Source organism: Medicago sativa, chromosome 1 (assembly GCF_051527215.1).
Source record: "Medicago sativa cultivar Bolivia chromosome 1, Bolivia_mono, whole genome shotgun sequence".
In the NCBI taxonomy this organism is placed as follows: Eukaryota; Viridiplantae; Streptophyta; class Magnoliopsida; order Fabales; family Fabaceae; genus Medicago; species Medicago sativa.
This window is the reverse complement of record NC_140749.1, coordinates 87,650,938-87,670,838: the sequence shown is the minus strand read 5'-3', so window position 1 is coordinate 87,670,838 and position 19,901 is coordinate 87,650,938. Positions and strand designations below refer to the sequence as shown.

The window sequence follows — 19,901 nt, the reverse complement described above, 5'->3', positions numbered from 1 at the left end:
ATAGCAGCTGGTCAGCTGGAAAAAGAAAATGCGTGGTAGACTTCTCATATGGTGTGCACACCTTGTGAGAGAAAGAGATATATAGTGATCGTAAGGTGAGAGATTAAGAGAAATTTTTGCATGGTCTCTCACCTAACACCTCATATTTAGTCTCAACCAATGAAAATAAAAAAATCAATTTCTTTTTTGTTGTCTCTCTAGATCATATTCAACCATTTTTTCAAGCGGTTACCGTTATCAAGATATGCAACTAAAAGTGCACCTCCATTAAATTTAAATGATGTGTCCTATTTTCATTGGTTGAGACTAAATATGAGGTGTTAGGTGAGAGACCATGCAAGAATTTCTCAGAGATTAATTTGTTGTTTGTTAGGAAAAGGGAAATAAAAAATGAGGTGTTTTGAATTGATGTCGGAGTATATGAATGAATACACACATCATTTGGTCAGGTATATAAAGCTAAATTTTCGTGAGTTTTTTATTATTATTATTTTTTTGGTTACAATGAGTTTTTTATTTCATTGTACTAGCTTCTTATGTTCTCAACAACATTTTAGATTATATAATTTAAAAAAGAAACACTTTTTTAAAGAATGCTGGTGAACCTTTGCATTCTATTATAATTGAAACTATAAAAAAAAATGAATTGATTAATAAGAAAAAATATTATTACATGAAGAAGTACGGTAATTAAGTTTTATATAGTATTGAAATTTGAAAGCAACTAACTAGTGTATGATTTGATCTTAATTTGTGTGACTAACATTGTAACAACGAGACATCATACGCATGCCCACAAATTTAAGATCACACCATACTAACTAATTAGGCTTACTAACTAGTGTGACTAACATTGTATCTAATATTACTTCAAAAAAAAAACATTGTATCTAATACTCCATCTGTTACTACAGGAAATGCCAAAAATACATTGGTTACTCCAGGAGCACTTTTTAGTAAAAAAAAAATGAGAACTGATTTTTTTCTTTAAGTAACATTTTTTACAAAATTGGGTGGCGTTTAGCCTGGGAATGGAGAGTTTTTTCCCACCATGGGAAAGCTCCCATTTCCAGGACACCTGTCAGTTGAAAACTTGTTTGAGAAATAAAATAAAAAACTGAAAATTGTTTTTTAATTTTGTTTGTTTTTTCTACCGTACCTCCTCTGTTTGCTATTCACTTCACCTCACTTCTATTCATTCATTTTCTTCGATCCTCTTCTCCAACCTTCTCTCCAACAGCTAAAACCCAAACTCAGCATATCCATGGATGAACACAATCTTCATACGATCAATCTTCAAACAACAACCAATATTATCCCTCAACAATGTTCTCCATCGGCACATCCATGGATAAACGCCACCAGATCTTACACTGATAAGTTTTTGTGAATCTCTGCTTCATCGGTTTTGTCACCGCGCTTCATTTATTGAAATGTAAGGACTATTAATTAAAATGAGACAAAATGTAGGAATCAAAACATATTTAACCCAAATTTATATAGGTTCACTTTATCAAAAAAGAAAAAACTTTATTATACTATAATTTCATAGCAGCCGTGACAAAAATCAGAAGACGAGGTCCCAACAAAAATAGGGATCGATTGAAGTAACGTCATGATAACGCTTAATGAAAAAGTAGACCACATACATTTAACTCCGTGAAATTTTAACGCCAACTAACCCTTCCAAATTGCAATATTCCAGTACCGCCTCGAACGCGTTGGATACGTCCAAAACTTGCCGTATCGCAATAAACAAGCTCAACCCAACAACTTGCACCGAATCATACGTCATAATGACACGTGTCACAATTTTGCTGGTTAAACTATCGACCCGTTTTCCTATATAATGACCTCATCTCACCCTTATCAATTCACAATTCTCTTCTCAATCTCTCATCGATCCGATCAAATCAAATCAAATCCCAATTCTTCTCTTCTCTCCGTGATCTAACTTCTCTTCTCTTCAAGGTATTTTCCATCCCCTCTGAGTTTTCTCTGATCGATTTTGTGTTATTTTGTGTTCCTTCTTAAGATCGTCGTAGATCTGTTTGAAATCGATGTTATAGGTTTTGTTTATACGCATGATTCCTGAACACAATCGTTGTATGAACGAATCTGATAGTTTTCTTTTGAAATCTTATGATCTATTTGTTGAACGTTTTTTTAATCCATTATATATGATTTAATCAAACTTATCAACATGTTCATCGCAAAATTCATCAGATCCATACTCAAAACGTTGGTTTTTATTTGTAATATATGATTCAATTCTATTTCTGATGTTAGATTCCGATTTATTTGTTGATGCTGTACCGATATGTTATTAGATTCTGATTCAAGTTTTGATGTATGATTTTACAGATGCAAATCTTCGTGAAAACCCTCACCGGCAAGACAATCACTCTCGAGGTCGAGAGTTCTGACACCATCGACAACGTTAAGGCCAAGATCCAGGACAAGGAAGGAATTCCCCCGGACCAGCAACGTCTCATCTTCGCCGGAAAGCAACTCGAGGATGGCCGAACCCTAGCTGACTACAATATCCAGAAGGAAAGCACCCTTCACCTTGTCCTCCGTCTTCGTGGAGGCATGCAGATCTTCGTTAAGACCCTCACCGGCAAGACCATCACCCTCGAGGTCGAAAGCTCTGACACCATTGACAACGTGAAAGCCAAGATCCAGGACAAGGAAGGTATTCCTCCGGACCAGCAGAGGTTGATCTTTGCCGGAAAGCAGCTCGAGGACGGCCGCACCCTTGCTGACTACAACATCCAGAAGGAATCTACCCTTCATCTTGTCCTCCGTCTACGTGGTGGTATGCAGATCTTCGTCAAGACCCTCACCGGCAAGACCATCACCCTTGAGGTGGAAAGCTCTGACACCATTGACAATGTCAAGGCCAAGATCCAGGACAAAGAAGGAATTCCCCCAGACCAGCAGAGGCTTATCTTCGCTGGAAAGCAGTTGGAAGACGGAAGGACCCTAGCTGATTACAACATTCAGAAGGAAAGCACCCTTCATCTTGTGTTGCGTCTCCGTGGTGGTATGCAAATCTTCGTGAAGACACTTACTGGTAAAACTATTACCCTTGAGGTGGAGAGCTCAGACACCATTGACAACGTGAAGGCTAAGATCCAGGATAAGGAAGGTATTCCCCCAGATCAGCAGAGGTTGATCTTTGCTGGAAAGCAATTGGAAGATGGGAGGACTCTTGCGGACTACAATATCCAAAAGGAGTCAACCCTTCACCTTGTGCTGCGTTTGAGGGGTGGTATGCAGATTTTCGTGAAGACTTTGACTGGGAAGACCATTACCTTGGAGGTGGAGAGCTCAGACACCATTGATAATGTGAAGGCTAAGATCCAGGATAAGGAGGGTATCCCACCTGACCAGCAGAGGTTGATCTTTGCAGGGAAGCAGTTGGAGGATGGAAGGACCCTTGCTGATTACAATATTCAGAAGGAGTCCACCCTTCACCTTGTCCTCCGTCTTCGTGGTGGATTTTGAGCTGTTGGTGACATTTTCTTGTGTTTTGTGATGTTGGTTATTTTGAAATGTAATCTGTGAACTTGTGGATGTTTGATGGTCCTATGTTGGGCCCTTTAGAATAAATTTGTGAACAATGGTATTTGTGAATAATGAATTTTAGTTCGTGGTAATTGATGTGTTATAGTATTACGTTTTTCTGCTATGATATATTGTGATTGCGTTAGTATCTTTGTGATTGTTTTACGTCTGAGGCACGATTGTCGTAATTCTTGTACTGGTTTTAAATATTAGGTATGTGAGTCGGTTGTTAGTAAATTTCTCTTTTTTAACGTAACTGAAGCGGAAGTACATGAAGGTTTTTATCGGAAATGGAGGAATCTCTTGTTATATTTGCTATTTACAGAAGTCTTCAAGCAATAGTCTGCTAGATTCTTTGGTTTAGAATTTTTTTTTTTCTTCTGGGTTATAACATCTTTTAAATCAGAAAATCCTATAAACCAATCTAAAACAGCACGTTCATTAGGAGAAACCGAGTACAATTTCAGTTGTTTATAAAGTATGTTTATCGCCACTATCGTCTTGAATAAAAATTGTATGTTGTTTGTTACATGAGCATTAGGCTACTCATAAGCTGGGGTGTTCCATTCTATAATGAAATCCACTTCCTTCCCTAGATACTCATAGAACACAGAATATTATGAAAAGATCAATGAAATTATCTTCGTTTTTATTCAACGACTTCTGGGCAATGTTCTCTGAGCATTAGGCTACTCGTCTTGGTCCAAAAAGGAGAAAAATGTTTAAAGAAAACAGTTATTAAGAAAAAAACTGAAAAGATTGCTCTCCTTTGTTACAAGATGACAAACTTGTCATCTCTCCTATATTAATGAAAAGATTGCTCTACGTTGTTAGAAGATGCACCATAAGCACTTTGTATCTGACTTTTTTTTTCTCCTCTCCAACTCTCTTATGCTCTCTTTTAGAGTGTTATGTAGTTGGCAATTCTCATTTTGAAGGGTGTGAGTGTACTGATGCCGGTGGATTTTTTAGAGTAATTTAAAATTTGCATATAACGTTACATGGTTGTCATTAGATAACAAACATGGTTTTTTCTCCAATTTTTATGTGTAGTTTACACGTTATGTTTTTATGTTGTGATTGTTTTCCTTTATTTATGTTTTTATGTTGTGATTGTTTTCCTTTATTTTTTTTATGCTGACTTTTCCCAACATGAGCAATACACCCTATCAAAAGAATAAGAGAATATGAAGTGAACTTGGCAAGTAGCTCTCCCATTTTGATAGCATAGCTCGACCACCTCTACGTACTTAAGAAATTTCTAGGAAAATAACCTTCTATTCATAAGATGGCTTTCAGGAGGGACCTATATTAAAATAAATGTAAAAAATTATATGAACAAATTATTAGTGGTTTTGCATCAAAAAATGCAAGGAGGGTGGCATTTCAAAGATTAATAGATAGTTATGTAGTAGTTTTGATTTGGTGTGGACTTTTCAATAGTGATTTGATCTTTAACTTATTTTCTATAATATTTTGTTTCATTTGAGTTTGTATTAAAATAACTGAAGACTAATTTCTAACACATTTTATATTTGACGGCTATATGCATTTGATTATCAAAACACACGCATGCTCACTCGCACACACAACATAGGTAATCAAAGTCATAATTCACGCAAAACACTCGAAACCTCAAGGACAACCCTGCGATTTAGTATTTTAAATTTGATCTACTTACATGTAGTCTCAACAACTATATGATTCTCTTACTAGGAAGGGAAATGATTATATGCAGTCACTAAATCACACTTTCGTATAGACAAACGATTCAATCAATGTCGAGTGGTGCATATTTTAACTTTAGGTTTTAGATTGATTTGGCAAAGTTGAAAGATGAATGGTCTGATTAAATTTTAACTATGATTTTGTACATTTCTAAAGTTGAAAGATGAATGGTCTGATTAAATTCTAACTATGATTTTGTACATTTCTAATTATTCCTACTACAAGAAATCCATGCCCGATAGGCAAAGAAGGCTACCTTTGAGTATTCCTTTCGTTTAGCAACTATATAAACCTCACATTTTGTCTGTTTTGATTTGAATTTGCATAGTATTTAATTATAGTAATTTTTTGTAGTGAAAGTGGAGAACAAAATTATGAGAGTATGAAGAAGAGTGAAGTGGGAGCATGTGACACTTTTCCTCCAAGTGATGATTTTATCAAATCAATTAATGTAACTTATAATTGCCTTATATACCTCTTTAGGAAACTGTCTTCAAACTTAAATTTTTCTAATGAGTTTTAGGACCCGTTTGTTATAATTTTAAAAATATTAAAATAATAGAAATTATTTAGAACTCATTTTTCCCTCAAAATAAATTTAGAACTCATTTGTTGTTAGTTAAAAGAGAAATTTTAGCATTCACTAACTTCTCTCAAATATAGCAATCAGCAAAATCAACAATAATAAGTGTTGTTTGAAAAAGTTATCTTTAATTTTATTAGCGTCAAGATGGAAAGTAAAATCTCTGTCTATCTGTAAAAACAATAGAATTTGTAAAATTTTATGAGTTTTTAAAAAATTAAGTTATTTTTTTTAGGGTAAAAAATTAAGTTATTTGATTGGTAAGTTTAAGAAGGTAAATTTTGTAATCTGTTTAGGATATTTAATTTACTCCTTAAAATAAGCATGATTTAACAATCCTATTTCTTCTTGTCAAAAAACAATCCTATTTCTTGTAAAAAAAAAAAAAATCCTATTAAATGTATTAAAAAATAGATTATTAAATCTGCCAAATCCAACTAAAAACTCCAAATACAACCCACCCCTCTCCCCCAAACTAAGAAAGTTGTATTGGTTAAGAGTTTGTTTGATTTGTTAAAAAATAAAAGATTTGACAACTTTTTTTTGTACTGTTTAATTTAGAAATAGATTATGGGAATGAACAAAACAGGTAGAAAAAGACCGAGCAAAAACATGAATTATTATTCCTTGCAAAATCATGAGACAACTTTTTCTTCACAATACGATCTGTTTCTCTGTTATTTTTTTCCTTTAAAAAGTTTCTACGTTATATTTACGTGCCTTTTTTCTTTTTATTCCATTATCACTTAATTATGTTGCCCTACACATAGAAACTAAGTTTATAATTTTAGACACCAACTTGATACTTCGTGTATAATTTCAAATAACCAATCTAACATGGCAATTTTCCTGAGATGTACTAAGAATTCTGCTCTTTACCCAAACAGTATTGCTCAGTCCCAAAGTAAATTACCTTTATGCCCTTACGCATGTTAACTCACGCCACACAAGTTAACATGCGTTAGTTATAACGGTAACGCAACTTAAGTTGCGCAGCGTAACTTAAGTTGCGCAGCGTTACTTAAGTTGGTTTTCACCAACACAGCAACACAGAACCTCCATTTTCAACTTTTAAAAAAACGAAAATTTCACCCCCCAAATCCAAATTTCACCATTCTTGCGCCATTCAAACCGAATTTCTTCCAAAATATCAAGTAAGTGATTATTATACTACTTCTTTGCATTATTTTGGTTGAAATTTTCGAATTTTAGTAGAAAATTAACATTTTTAGGTTTTTAAAAAATTGTCTTGCATGTTAAAGATTATGGTTGTTAGTGATGATTAAACTTAGGAATTGTTGTTTAGATGTTGTTTAGGGTACAATGTGGTAGTTTAGGGTTTTGAAAATGCTAGATTACATAGTTGTTTGAAAAATGCACACTACGTGTTCGGTGAAACGTCTCAATGATATTTTTTTTTGTTTTATTGGATTGTTAGTGATGTAATTAGTTAGAGTTATGTTTGTTAATGTTGATTATAGTTAATTTGACTGCAATGTCGTAGTTTATGGATTCAAATGTCACTGTCGACATTATAGTGTTGTTGTTGTATTGTTAAAGATTACATGTGAAAATGTGGTAAATTTTATTTGATATTTGTGCAGATATGTCTGAGCATGAGAGGCCTGATAGGCTTAGGTTAGGGAGGATGGCCCCTACTAGTAGTGCACGTAGGGAGAAGCAAGCACTACATCCTCCGGAGGGTCGAGGTCGAGGTCGAGGGAGAGTGGGGGCCACGAGTCTTGCTACTGTTGATGCTGCGGGGGGATCGACGTCACAGACGGGTGCATCCCAAATTGTGGACCCACCACAGTATCAACATCAGTTTCAGGAGCTGGCTTATCAGGACCAACATTATCAGGAGCAGTCTGGATTTCAGCCGGGTTATCACTATCAGGAGGGGTATGAGTATCAGCCTCAGTTTCAGGAGGGGTATCAGCCTGAGCATCAGTTTGTCGACCCTCCTCAGCAGCAGCATCCTGAGCAGCCTCCTCAGCAGCATCATCCTGAGCAGGATCCTGAGCAGCAGCATGCAGAGCCAGTTATGGAGGACGAGGATGGGGGCTTTCCAGGGGGGCCTTACGAGTTGTCACTTTTACCGGACTTCGGTAAACACGTGGCATGCAAGCTTTGGAACGATAAAAGAGTAAGTATAATTTGCTTTATTTAATTTAATGATATTTTACTACTATGTGAAGTTTATTTTACGTATAATATGTTATGTAGAATATTTACAGTTTATTATTTCATGTTTGTTTTACGTATAATATATATAGTTTATTCTACGTATAATATTCTAAGTATAATATTTTACGTATAATATATATAGTTTATTCTACGTATAATATTCTACGTATTTTTATTTATGAAGTTTACTTCATGTTTAATGATATTCTACGTATAATATATATAGTTTATTATTTCATGTTTATTTTACGTAGAATATTTATAGTTTATTATTTCATGTTTATTTAACATATTTAATTATATTTTTGTTGTATTTCAGTTGCAAGCAGATCGTAAGATGAAAGACATCTCTCACGGGAGGAAACTGAAGCTTTCTTCCTTGTCCCTTCCAATGCCGGCAGATGCTAATCCTAGGTTCTGGGAACCGGTTGATAGATCAGGTCTAAGGCCCCTCCTTCTGACTGGGTACGACAACATCTCCCACGGTTTAGTGTGTGCCATGGCTGAGAGATGGCATCAGGAGACCAACAGTTTCCATCTGCCTGTTGGGGAGATGACCATCACACTATATGATGTCGCTTGTCTCCTAGGCATCCCCGTCGTTGGACAGCTCATTCATGAGGAGGATTTAGATCATGACGCAGCTATGGATATGCTGGTGACCCACCTGTTGTTTCCGGTGGAGGCTGCGGTTGGGTATGTGACTGATTTTGGTGCATCTGTCTCTTACACGGCCCTGAAAGACCAGTATGACTACCTGTTAAATAGGTGTAACCATTTGCTGGGGGAGGATTTATCAGAGGAGGAGGAGCAGGAGCTGAGTCGTATTAGGCCCGCCTGTGTGAAGGCGTTTTTGTTGCTCTTGCTTGGCTACACCCTTTTTGCCGGCAAGAACAGCAAAACTGTTAGTCTGCTGTGGATGCTTGCCATTCGGGATTTGGATCACATAGGCACGTGGTCATGGGGCGCGATGGGACTTGCTTTCTTGTATGAGCAGCTGAATCTTACCTCAGACGCAAATGTTGGCTCAGTTGGTGGTTACATGAGCTTGCTTGTGGTAATATATTTTTTCCTCTTTTTTTAAGTTAAACATAAATGTATAGGTGCTTGTATGACATGTATATATTTTGTCTCTTTGTGTTTGTAGGGATGGGTTATAGCTCACTTCAAACATGTGGTTCTGAGGTCCAAATATTTAGATTACGACCGGGAGGACCCGTATGTGGGTAGATGGAAACCTCAAAGGGGGTTTGCTCATGCTGACCACTTCAAAGGCTTGTTGGACTCGATGGAGCATTGTCATGTCACCTGGAGGCCGTACGAGCACCGACGAGATGTGACGCCTTTTCATGACGTGTGCTGGTACTCCGGATGGATCATGGCAGGCAGTCAAAGGATGGTGCGTCAATTGTCGGAGCGGGTGCTGAGGCAGTACGGACATGTTCACAGGGTTCCCCGACCTCCTACTGATGTTATGCCTCTTGCCGCAGCAGATGTGGCTGCTGCCTTCTTGGAGTTTGCTCTGCATGTCGTTCCCCACCAGCGGAGGGGTCGCCAGGTCCCAGACGACGAGCCTTGGAAGCATTCAGATAAGTACGTGAGATGGTTCTACCGTGTGTCCCATCTTCTCATCGTCAACCCTGCTCCAGAGCCTGATATTGTCATGCCGAGACCTGTATACCAGGATATTCTTGTTGACCAGGAGTGGGCCAGATATCCTCCCGATCCATTGCAGGTCATCGGCAGCATGAGAGAGAGAGAGAGTGGAGCATGCGATGGGGATTCCAGAGGTGGTTTCTAATCCACTCTTCTTTGGCATTTTGGAGGGCCTCCGTATCGACTATAACGTGTTTGAGCAGCAGCCGGTTCCGAGGAGGAGGTCTAGGAGTCCACAGGAGGACCAGTAGTGTCTTATGTTAGGACTACATTTTATGACTTTTTTGGATATTTGTAGTATTTTCTCGACTTTTTGGTATTCACATTTACCTGGTTGTATCATATTTACATTTGCGCGGTTGCGCCTCTTTATGACATTTGCGTTAATTTTCGTTGAAATTGCATTTCTAAATTATTATTGAATGAATGCATGTTCTCTAAATTAAGAGTTTTGGTTGAATCAATGAATGTGTATGTACTGTAAACAAGGAATGAAGGAACAAGACAGTAGCTAGTGCCACTGCCATTCTGTTCTGGTGCCACTGTCATTCTGTTCTGCTGCCAGCATTGCACCAGCAGCAGCGTGAGTTAACTCACGCTAGTGTTAATACTAGCGTGAGTTAAGTTGCGCTAGTGTTAATACTAGCGTGAGTTAAGTCACGCAACAGATCCTAGGCATGGGCTTGTTCTGAACCATGGGCTTGCACTAGCGTGACTAAAGTCACGTAACGTAACTTAAGTCACGTCAAACTTTGTACTAGCGTAACTTAAGTCACGCTATGTGACTTAAGTTACGTAAGGTTTGTACTTGCGCATGTTAAGCTGCGTAGGGTCATATAGGTAATTTACTTTGGGACTGAGCAATACTGTTTGGGTAAAGAGCAGAATTCATGTACTAACTTGGCTAACTTTCTGCCAAGTGAGGGTCCAACATGACACTTTGTAAAAGGGGAGGACAAGATTGATGTATCTTAGAGAAATAAGGAACTAAGTTAGGCATTTATTTCTTATCAAGTTTCAGAACAAGGCGTCACACGTACAGGATTTTGGATAGTAACCGAAAAGAAAGTTTGGGAATGATACAATAATTTGAAAGGATTAAGCCTATCAAAGATGACCATCGGTTTTAACAGTGTACACAATAAAGACGACTATCCCAAGATTTTTCTTCAACGCTTACTCTCTTAATCCCTGGTCATTATCTCTACCTTCAGTGTCAAAAAACAGAGGTTTCCATTTAGGAAGATTTCACATGACTATGCTTTCCTGCATTGTGAGAGTCAACCCTCATCCACAATCCTGGATAACGTGTGTGGTTTATGAATTGCACGCGGTAAAATAAGAAAACATTTTAAAGTATCCGAAATACCACAGAAGATCCAAGCAGTGGTCATAAAATGTGGTTTATGTTTTCACTTTGATCAATAGCATAGAAAGAAGCTTACTTCTCGCCGCATTCATCTACCAAACCTCCCCTCTCATAAGTTTTGGTCAAAATTGAGTTGATCTTAGCAAGATAATCAACTTCACAGCATCATCAAAGATCAAAAGAACAGTAATTTAATGCCAATGATGGTGTTTTTCGATAAGGAATAAACATTCAAAAATTAAATTACATACGACAGAAAATAGAAAAATCCCACAATATTAACTTTTTACAGCTTCAGTCACAGTGTTAACAACACGATCAATTAGACTATATTATATATAAAGGAATGCTATAATGCACCTAGAAGAAGATGCAAAATGCAGCACAGATCCACTACACATTGCTTTGTTTATAATTATATATAAAGGAATGCTATAATGCACCTAGAAGCACAGATCCACTACACATTGCTTTGTTTATAAAACTTGGTATCAAGAACTTGCTTGCCACACATCGCACAGACCCCTGCAAGTACAAAACCATCAGGAATTGAGTTATGTACTTTCATGAAACAATATAGCAGCAAATGCAAAACATCTGTACATAAAATATCACCTTTTGAGTAAGCACACGTGTGACAGTACTTGCCATCCTGGTGCACTTGCTGCTTGCAAATGATGCACTTAGTTGTTCCGTAAGGGGTCCATCTGCAAGGAATTAATTAAAAATTAGAACACTCTTCACATGATGCAAAAATGCAGGGTGTGTAACAAATAACAAGTTACAATATAAAAAAGGAGAAAAAAGAGCCATTTAAACAAAAGATCAAGGTACAATTGTAAAAGTAAATGCATAAACAATTACAAAAAGTAATGGCACTCATTCTGAACAAATAACATGAACAGAACAGAACTTGCTCTAGTCTACAACGTCACTCATTCTGAACCCAAAACCTTGACAGTTTGGAGAGATCTTAAGCCATACTAATACTAATAGTCATTATTACTTGATATAAGTGCAGAACTAGTAAATGGTGCTTACTTGATATAAGCCCAAGCGATGTGCACACATGTGAAATATGAAGTTTGAGCCACATATATACACCAAAGATATTTTCCAAGAACAGCGTCAATCAAAATACATACATTCAGTTTCAAATGTGCACTAGTATCGCAAAAAGAAAACTTAAAAGTTTGGGATGAAAAAAAGAAAGAAAAAAAAACTGAATTGTCGAGGGTAACGTGAAGTAGGGGTGGACAAACGGGCGGTTTCAGACGGTGACGGCCGAAAAACCAAAATCCGACGTAACCCACGGTTGGAGCATTGCCATCCATTTTCGACCACTAGAGCTCACGGTTTGAGCGGTTCACGGGTTGAACGGTTCTCGGGTTTGACGGGTGGTTTGACTCAGTTTGTCGCGTGCGAGACAGAAAGTTGGAAAATCCAAAATCAAAACTATCAGATCCAACGCCATAGAAGAAAGAAGAATTTTTTTTTATAGATTTAGCTCATATGAAGCAAACATGGCTTTGATAAGTGTGTGTCCGTTAGATTGTAGTGAGTTTATGAAGAGTTTGTGCTTGAACTGTGCATTTATTAGAAAGAAGATTGAAAAAGAAAAGAACCTTTGAAGAAGAAGAACAGTGACATTAGTTGCTTACTCAGCGTTGATTAATAAAATAAGATAAACAAGATGAGAGATGAATCATGGGAGACGAAAGAATCATGGGAAGAAAAGAAGCATGGGAGACTTAGATGGATAGATAAACAAGATGAGAGATGAATGATTTGGAAAAAATCTCAAAGATGGTTTTCCAACATAGAGAGAGACATGTGCTAATGAGGAATGACTGGTTTTCAACTTTACAATAGTACTTTCGTTATTATTAATATAATAAAAATAATTAAAAAGAGAATTTATTGATAGTAAATGTCAATTAATTATGTCTGTAGAAACTAAAGTAAAAGCTGTACATGCTCACAGTTGCCAGTTGTTATTTGTGTGGGTCTCGAGACTGACTCACATCACCCCTTTCAAAACTAAATAAAAAATTAAAAAGTATAGAGTTCGGTCGGGTTTCGGGTTTCGTTGGATTCGTTTTAGACATCCGAGCCCGCCCAGTTATACTCACTGGAAACCGCAAATGGCCACCCGAATGACCCGATAAACCGATCCGACCCACCCATTTGCTCACTTTTTCACACGGTTTTCCCGGGTTCGGGTCGGAAGCGGATTTTTGTCCACCCCTAACGTGAAGAGGGAAACTGGGAAAGTGACCATGGTGAAGTTATGGGAGAATATCATAGCAAAAATTCGAAGATGTATAGCATAGCAAAAATTTGCTCACAGAATCAAGTGCTGGTGAGATACAACAATTGATTCACTTGTTCAAAATACTCAATCAAAAATAGCTAACTAGTTCTCCATCACTAACTACCACCTAAAAACATTAGGTTTCTTTCAGAACTTAATCCTGCCAAGGCCGGTCCCAAGCCCGGGTAAAATGGAGAGGGTTGTGTTAGGCCTCGACAGCCAACGTAAAACTTTGTCGAATCTCTATGACATGGACCAAATACGAAATAGTGTGAATGCTAGGTCGTTGCCCGGAAGCAACGCGCTGTATGGCTCGAGTACAGTGTCAAATGAGCAAGGGCCGCTGCATCGCCGCCTGGATGTAGTGAAAAATAAGCAAGGGTTCCCACATCTTCGTGAACGGGTGCGGGTAAAGAAGCTAGTTCATGAGAGTAGGATTCGTTTTGGAACTTGGAATATAGGTACTCTTACGGGTAAATCTATGGAAGTAGTAGACACTATGACTAGGAGGAGGATTAACTTTATGTGCCTACAAGAAACTAAGTGGGTGGGGAAAAAGGCGAGAGAATTAGATAGTTCAGGATTTAAGCTTTGGTACACGGGCGAAGTTAGATCAAGAAATGGGGTAGGCATCATTGTGGATAAGGAGTGGAAGAAAGATATTGTGGATGTTAAAAGGATAGGAGATCGGATTATAGCCTTAAAGTGTGTAGTGGAACAAGACACCTTTACACTGTGTTTGGTTCACAAGAGAAATTGTGAAGAGAGAAATAGGTGAGAGAGAGTTTGAGAAGAGAGAAAGAAGTGAGAAATAGAGTAGATTTAAAGTATTGTTTGGTTTAAGAGAAGAAGAAGAGAAATAGGGAAGAGAGAAACACAATTGTTTTTTGAATTGACAAATAAGCCCCTATTCAAAAATATATTTATACTAAAGTGTTATTGTCAAATTTAATTTATTTTTCGTTAAACCTCTTATTGTCAGATTTTAAAAAGTAAATATATTTATTATTATCGTTGTTGAATAAAGATTGTGAATGTAATAATTTCCTTAAAAAAAATAATTGTGGATGTAATAAAAAATTGCTATTCTCATAAAAAAACAATAAAAAAAATCAAAGAAACCTCGAAATTGCTCGCCATCAATTAACGAATTACACAGTAAATAGAATACTCAAAACGTTGTAGCTAGCTACTTGCAATTTGATATTGCTTTATAATATCATCATCACATTCACTTCGTTGTGGAGCAATGAAAGCATTGGGGATACGTCAAATAAAAATTAAAAATGAAAGCAAGGGTAAAACTGTAATAATCAGTATATGTTATCCCTCTCTCCATTTTCTTCGCTGTCCAGCAGAGAAATTAAAAAGGTGATATTTGATCTCTCATATTTCTCTCTCTTTAACTTCTCTCCTCCACCAAACTGAAGAAATTGAGCATTTCTCTCCTATCTCTCTCTTTGCTAACTCTCTCTTCCCAATTTCTCTTCAAACAAACAGACCCTTAAAGTAATTAGCGCTTATGCACCTCAGGTAGGATTAGAAGAACACCTTAAAGTAAAGTTTTGGGAGGAGCTAGAAGGATTAATTCAGGATATTCCATTAGGAGAAAAGATTTTTCTAGGAGGGGATTTGAATGGGCATGTAGGGAGGGTTTTGAGAGGTTTCGAGGGTGTGCATGGGGGGTATGGTCTCGGGGAGGTAAATGCGGAGGGAAATTCCATCTTAGATTTTTCATCGGCTTTTGATCTTACTATAGCAAATACGTGTTTTAGGAAAAGAGAGGAGCATCTCATCACTTACAAGAGTGGGGCCTCTTGTTCTCAGATCGATTTCTTTCTCATTAGGAAAACAGACAGGAAGATCTGTTTAGACTGTAAAGTCATACCTGGAGAGGGCTTAACTACCCAACATAGAGTAATGGTGATGGATGTAAGGGTTAAGAGGAGGGCAAAGAGAAGAGACCGTAGCGGGGCTCCGCGAATCAAGTGGTGGCATTTAAAGGGTGACAAACAAAGGATATTCCAACACAAGATATTAGAGGGAGGTTTCAGGCAACCACATGGAAGCGCTAATGATATGTGGGAGAGGATGACTCATGAGATTAAGAAGGTGGCAAAAGAGACGTTGGGAGAATCTAGAGGTTTTGGACCTAGGGGTAAAGAATCTTGGTGGTGGAATGACAGTGTTCAGAGTAAAGTTCGGATCAAGAGAGATTGTTTTAGAGATTGGTCTAAGTGTAAAAATGCCGAAACTTGGGATAAATATAAGATAGCTAGGAAAGAGGCTAAGAAGGCGGTAAGCGAAGCGAGAACTCAAGCATTTGAAGGATTATACCAATCTTTAGGTACCAAGGAGGGGGAGAAATCTATATACAAGCTTGCGAAGGGACGAGAACGAAAGACAAGAGACCTGGACCAAGTGAAGTGTATTAAGGATGAAGAGGGTAGAGTTTTGGTGCAAGAGAGAGATATTAAGGATCGATGGAAGAAGTATTTCCACAACTTATTTAATGAAGGATATGAGATCTTACCAGACTCTAACAGGTTAGACATCAGAGAGGAGGACCGGAACTATAACTATTATCGTCGGATTCAGGAGCACGAGGTGAAAGAAGCGTTGAAAAGGATGAGTAATGGCAAGGCAGTTGGGCCGGACAACATACCTATCGAAGTGTGGAAAAGTCTTGGCGATAGAGGAGTTGGGTGGCTCACAAAACTTTTCAACGAGATTATGAGGACGAAGAAAATGCCAGACGAGTGGAGAAGAAGCACCTTAATTCCAATCTATAAGAACAAGGGGGATATACAAGATTGCGCGAATTATAGGGGAATTAAGCTAATGAGTCATACCATGAAGTTATGGGAAAGGGTAATTGAGCGAAGACTAAGAAAAGAGACTCACGTTACGGATAACCAATTTGGTTTTATGCCTGGGAGGTCGACTATGGAAGCGATCTACTTACTTCGACGCGTGATGGAGCGATATCGGACGGATAAAAAAGACTTGCACTTAGTTTTCATTGATTTGGAGAAGGCGTATGATAGAGTACCTAGAGAGATTTTGTGGAAAGCCCTGGAGAAGAAAGGGGTGAGGATTGCCTATATTAGAGCTATCCAGGATATGTATGAGGGCGCTTCGACTAGTGTGAGGACGCAGGATGGGGATACCGGAGATTTTCCCATAACAATAGGACTGCACCAAGGGTCAACCCTAAGTCCTTATCTTTTTACTTTAGTTTTGGATGTACTGACGGAACACATCCAAGAGTTAGCACCGAGATGTATGCTTTTTGCAGATGATGTAGTCTTGCTTGGTGAGTCGAGGGAGGAGTTAAATGGGAGGCTAGAGACTTGGAGGCAAGCCTTAGAAGCGTATGGTTTCCGCCTGAGTAGAAACAAGACGGAGTATATGGAATGTAACTTCAGTAAAAGGAGAAGTGGGTCTACCTTAGAGGTGAAAGTTGGAGATCATATCATACCCCAAGTTACACGGTTTAGATATCTTGGGTCCATAGTACAAAATGACGGAGAAATAGAAGCTGATGTACATCATCGTATTCAAGCTGGGTGGTTGAAATGGAGAAGAGCCTCAGGTGTTTTGTGCGATAAGAAGGTACCACTTAAGCTGAAAGGAAAGTTCTATCGGACAGCAGTCAGACCGGCAATGTTGTATGGTACGGTGTGTTGGGCGGTTAAGAGCCAACACGAGAGTAAAGTAAGCGTAGCGGAGATGAGGATGTTGCGTTGGATGGGTGGTAAGACTAGACATGATAGGATTAGGAATGACATCATTAGAGAGAGAGTGGGGGTAGCACCTATAGTAGAAAAGTTGGTAGAAAATAGGCTTAGATGGTTTGGACATGTAGAGAGAAGACCAGTAGACGCCGTGGTAAGAAGAGTAGATCAAATGGAGGAGAGTCAGGTTAAAAGAGGTAGAGGAAGACCTAAGAAAACCATTAGAGAAACCATTAGAAAAGATTTAGAGGTCAATGAGTTGGATCCAAATATGGTCTTTGATAGAACATTATGGCGGCATTTGATCCATGTAGCCGACCCCACTTAGTGGGATAAGGCTTGGTTGTTGTTGTTGTTGTTGTTTTCTTTCAGAACTTGTACCATACAGTACCATATCAAACCTACTATTGAAAAAGCATTGCTCCAAAAAAGAAATCAAAGAATATGTTATGATGCCAATAGAGAAATTGCCAATTCATCAAAGTAAAGTCAACAAATTGGTTAGAGGAAAGGAACACGTGTCAGCTGATCCAATAATTCAAGGAATAAAGCTAACAAAATACTCTCTGAACCTTCTATAAAAGGGAGCAATGATTGACATGGAAAGTGGTGAAAAATTCAATGAAATCCTCTCATTCTCCCTTGGGTTCACTACTGTATTAGCACACTACGAATAATCAATCTTCTCTATCACCATTTGTACTTGGTCTTCCCATTCCACGAATTGGCTACTCTCATCCTAGTTAATTCATTGTATCTATCATTAGATTTCATTGTTGTAGTATTTCATTGCTACACTAAATGTTATTTTTCTTTCAGATGGATCTCTTGTGGTTATCCTCAAGTTAAAATGTGAGAATGAGAAAGATATAAGGAAAGTCATTTCTCAAACTAAGGTCCTACTTGCTCGCGTCCGCCGGAAAGATAAAGCTACTAATCAGCTACATAAGAACCTGAAGAGCCTTGCCATTGGTAAATGGTTTTCTAATTTTGGATTTCAGTTAATGGCATTCAAACTAGTAAGTAGCAATCATGGAACATGCACATGATGGTTCTATCATTTACTTTGAATTCAGGAGGCAGTTTGCAGGAGTCCCTTGCCATGCTTTCTCAAAAATATTTGACATGTGAAATTGGACCATGGGCATTAATTAATCTGACAATTAATTTGTGCAAAAATTTTGCAGGTATTGATGACAAGCCTCAAACTTTGTATGAATTTGTGATTTGTGATCATTTCCACGTTTCTGTTTTGATCCCGGGCAACTAAATCCACTAAACTAGAAAATTACAGAATATGGGGCTCGTGACTCTTGCCCAGCTATTGAAATTAACAATTATTTTGGTACTTTGATGGCACATCATGGGTAAAATGACTATCATGCAGTTAATTGGCATATAGCTTGGGTTTGGAAAAATGTTAGGACCATATCCTCTGTACAAAGCCAAGCCTCCCCACCTGTTCAGCTCTTACAATACAAATGGTGGGCTCCAGGGAAATTTTTATTACCCCTTGTCAAGTTAAACTTGATTTTAGATGCAACTTTGGAAGATCAGCTGACTTTAGGAAAGCTTATCTAAAACACAACCTTGAGGACAAGGTTGATTTTAAATGGAGAGGTAATGGTACGATACCAATAGAGAAAATGTCAAGCCATCAACGTAGAGTCGACAAATTGGTTAGCGAAAAGAGACATGTGTATGTGTCATCCTAGTGTTATCTATTTCCAATTTTCCATTTGAACTTAGTTTTTCCATTCAACAAATTGGCCACTGCCATCCTAGTGATTCACTGTATATAACATTAGACTTCGTAGTTGTATTGTTTCATTGGTATAATAGTGAAAGCAATTTAATTCCTTATCAATTCCATTGTCAATATTTTCGAACCCTACAAAAGAGTAAGTTTAAAGCACCAAACCAAGTACGAGGAGTGGTGACATAATGCGTGCAGGGAAGATTGAGACCAATATTCCCAAAACAGAGACCAAATATGCATAGCACCTTCTAAACTGCAGCATACAAACATCAAAGTCTATTTATTTGTTTAGGAGAGAATCTCATCCTAACAAGCTCAACTGTTTCCTAAGAACATCGATCCTCCCCAACGAAGTAACATGAGTAGCATTTGAACCAAGTATCTCAAATTTGAAGTAATAATTTCTAGTTTGCATTATCAAACTAGAAATTAAATTATTACTTAAGCATATTATCAGCTAAATAATACTACAAGTGCATCAGAACAAAACTATATAATGTTTTCATTACCTACTTAAAAACTAAGAAACAAATTATGAAGGAAAAAAAAACAAATAAGAAATTGAAGGGTTTAGGTTGAAAGGAACCTGTTCTTCTTGGAAAGGAGTTTGTTCTCGTTGATTTTGCGGCCACCGCCTTCAGTAGTATTGCTTGCACCTTCTTTCCATTTGTCTGGTACTATCACCTTCGATAATTTCTTCTGACCTAAAACCACGAATTTCAAATCACCAAAAAGATCAATTGAATTTTCAAAAACTAGAAATATTGAAGAAAAAGGATGAGAAACTCACACTTTTCGCAGACCATCGCAGTCGATAATGAGAAATTCTGATTACTGATTTGATTGTGAGTGAATTTTTCAATTTGAATATCAATATTTGGATCAAAACCCTATACCCCTTTTCCGCTAATTCCTGTCGTTTGAACTTTTGTTCTCCAAAACGACAGCCTTCGAGTATATGTGAGATCTACTTTTATTCTATCTTTTATTTTAGTGAT

General features: G+C 37.7%; 2 protein-coding genes across 4 annotated transcripts; one reads left to right on the top strand and one right to left on the bottom strand.

Annotated features, from left to right (window-relative positions):
- The first annotated feature begins 1,876 nt into the window (after nucleotides 1–1,876).
- LOC146958709 (polyubiquitin) lies at nucleotides 1,877–3,662 on the top strand. 2 transcript variants are annotated; one of them, XM_085740244.1, is made up of 2 exons: nucleotides 1,877–1,964; nucleotides 2,363–3,662. In XM_085740244.1, exon 2 carries the CDS (start codon nucleotides 2,365–2,367, stop codon nucleotides 3,508–3,510), a length of 1,146 nt encoding a protein of 381 aa, XP_085596370.1. In that variant the 5' UTR covers nucleotides 1,877–1,964; nucleotides 2,363–2,364; the 3' UTR covers nucleotides 3,511–3,662. The 2 variants fall into 2 exon arrangements, with proteins under 2 accessions (XP_085596370.1, XP_085596369.1); XM_085740243.1 differs by having other exon boundaries at nucleotides 1,877–1,971; nucleotides 2,365–3,662.
- A 7,621-nt stretch (nucleotides 3,663–11,283) lies between these two features.
- On the bottom strand, nucleotides 11,284–19,901 carry LOC146958708 (postsynaptic protein-like protein). Of its 2 annotated transcripts, XM_085740242.1 has the most exons (5): nucleotides 19,694–19,901; nucleotides 19,490–19,607; nucleotides 11,709–11,800; nucleotides 11,576–11,618; nucleotides 11,284–11,508 (listed from the first exon to the last, which is right to left on the bottom strand). In XM_085740242.1, the coding sequence occupies exons 1-5, from the start codon at nucleotides 19,707–19,709 to the stop codon at nucleotides 11,487–11,489; spliced, it is 291 nt and encodes a 96-aa protein (XP_085596368.1). In that variant the 5' UTR covers nucleotides 19,710–19,901; the 3' UTR covers nucleotides 11,284–11,486. The 2 variants fall into 2 exon arrangements, with proteins under 2 accessions (XP_085596368.1, XP_085596367.1); XM_085740241.1 differs by having other exon boundaries at nucleotides 11,284–11,618.

Excerpts from the sequence above, each read along its gene's own strand:
- LOC146958709 (XM_085740244.1), top strand. The coding sequence starts at position 2,365 with ATGCAAATCTTCGTGAAAACCCTCACCGGCAAGACAATCACTCTCGAG.
- LOC146958708 (XM_085740241.1), bottom strand. Across the intron at positions 11,801-19,489 it reads CTCCTTTCCAAGAAGAACAG|ATGGACCCCTTACGGAACAA; the intron begins GTTCCTTTCAAC and ends AATTCCTTGCAG. Across the intron at positions 11,619-11,708 it reads CACGTGTGCTTACTCAAAAG|GGGTCTGTGCGATGTGTGGC; the intron begins GTGATATTTTAT and ends TTGTACTTGCAG.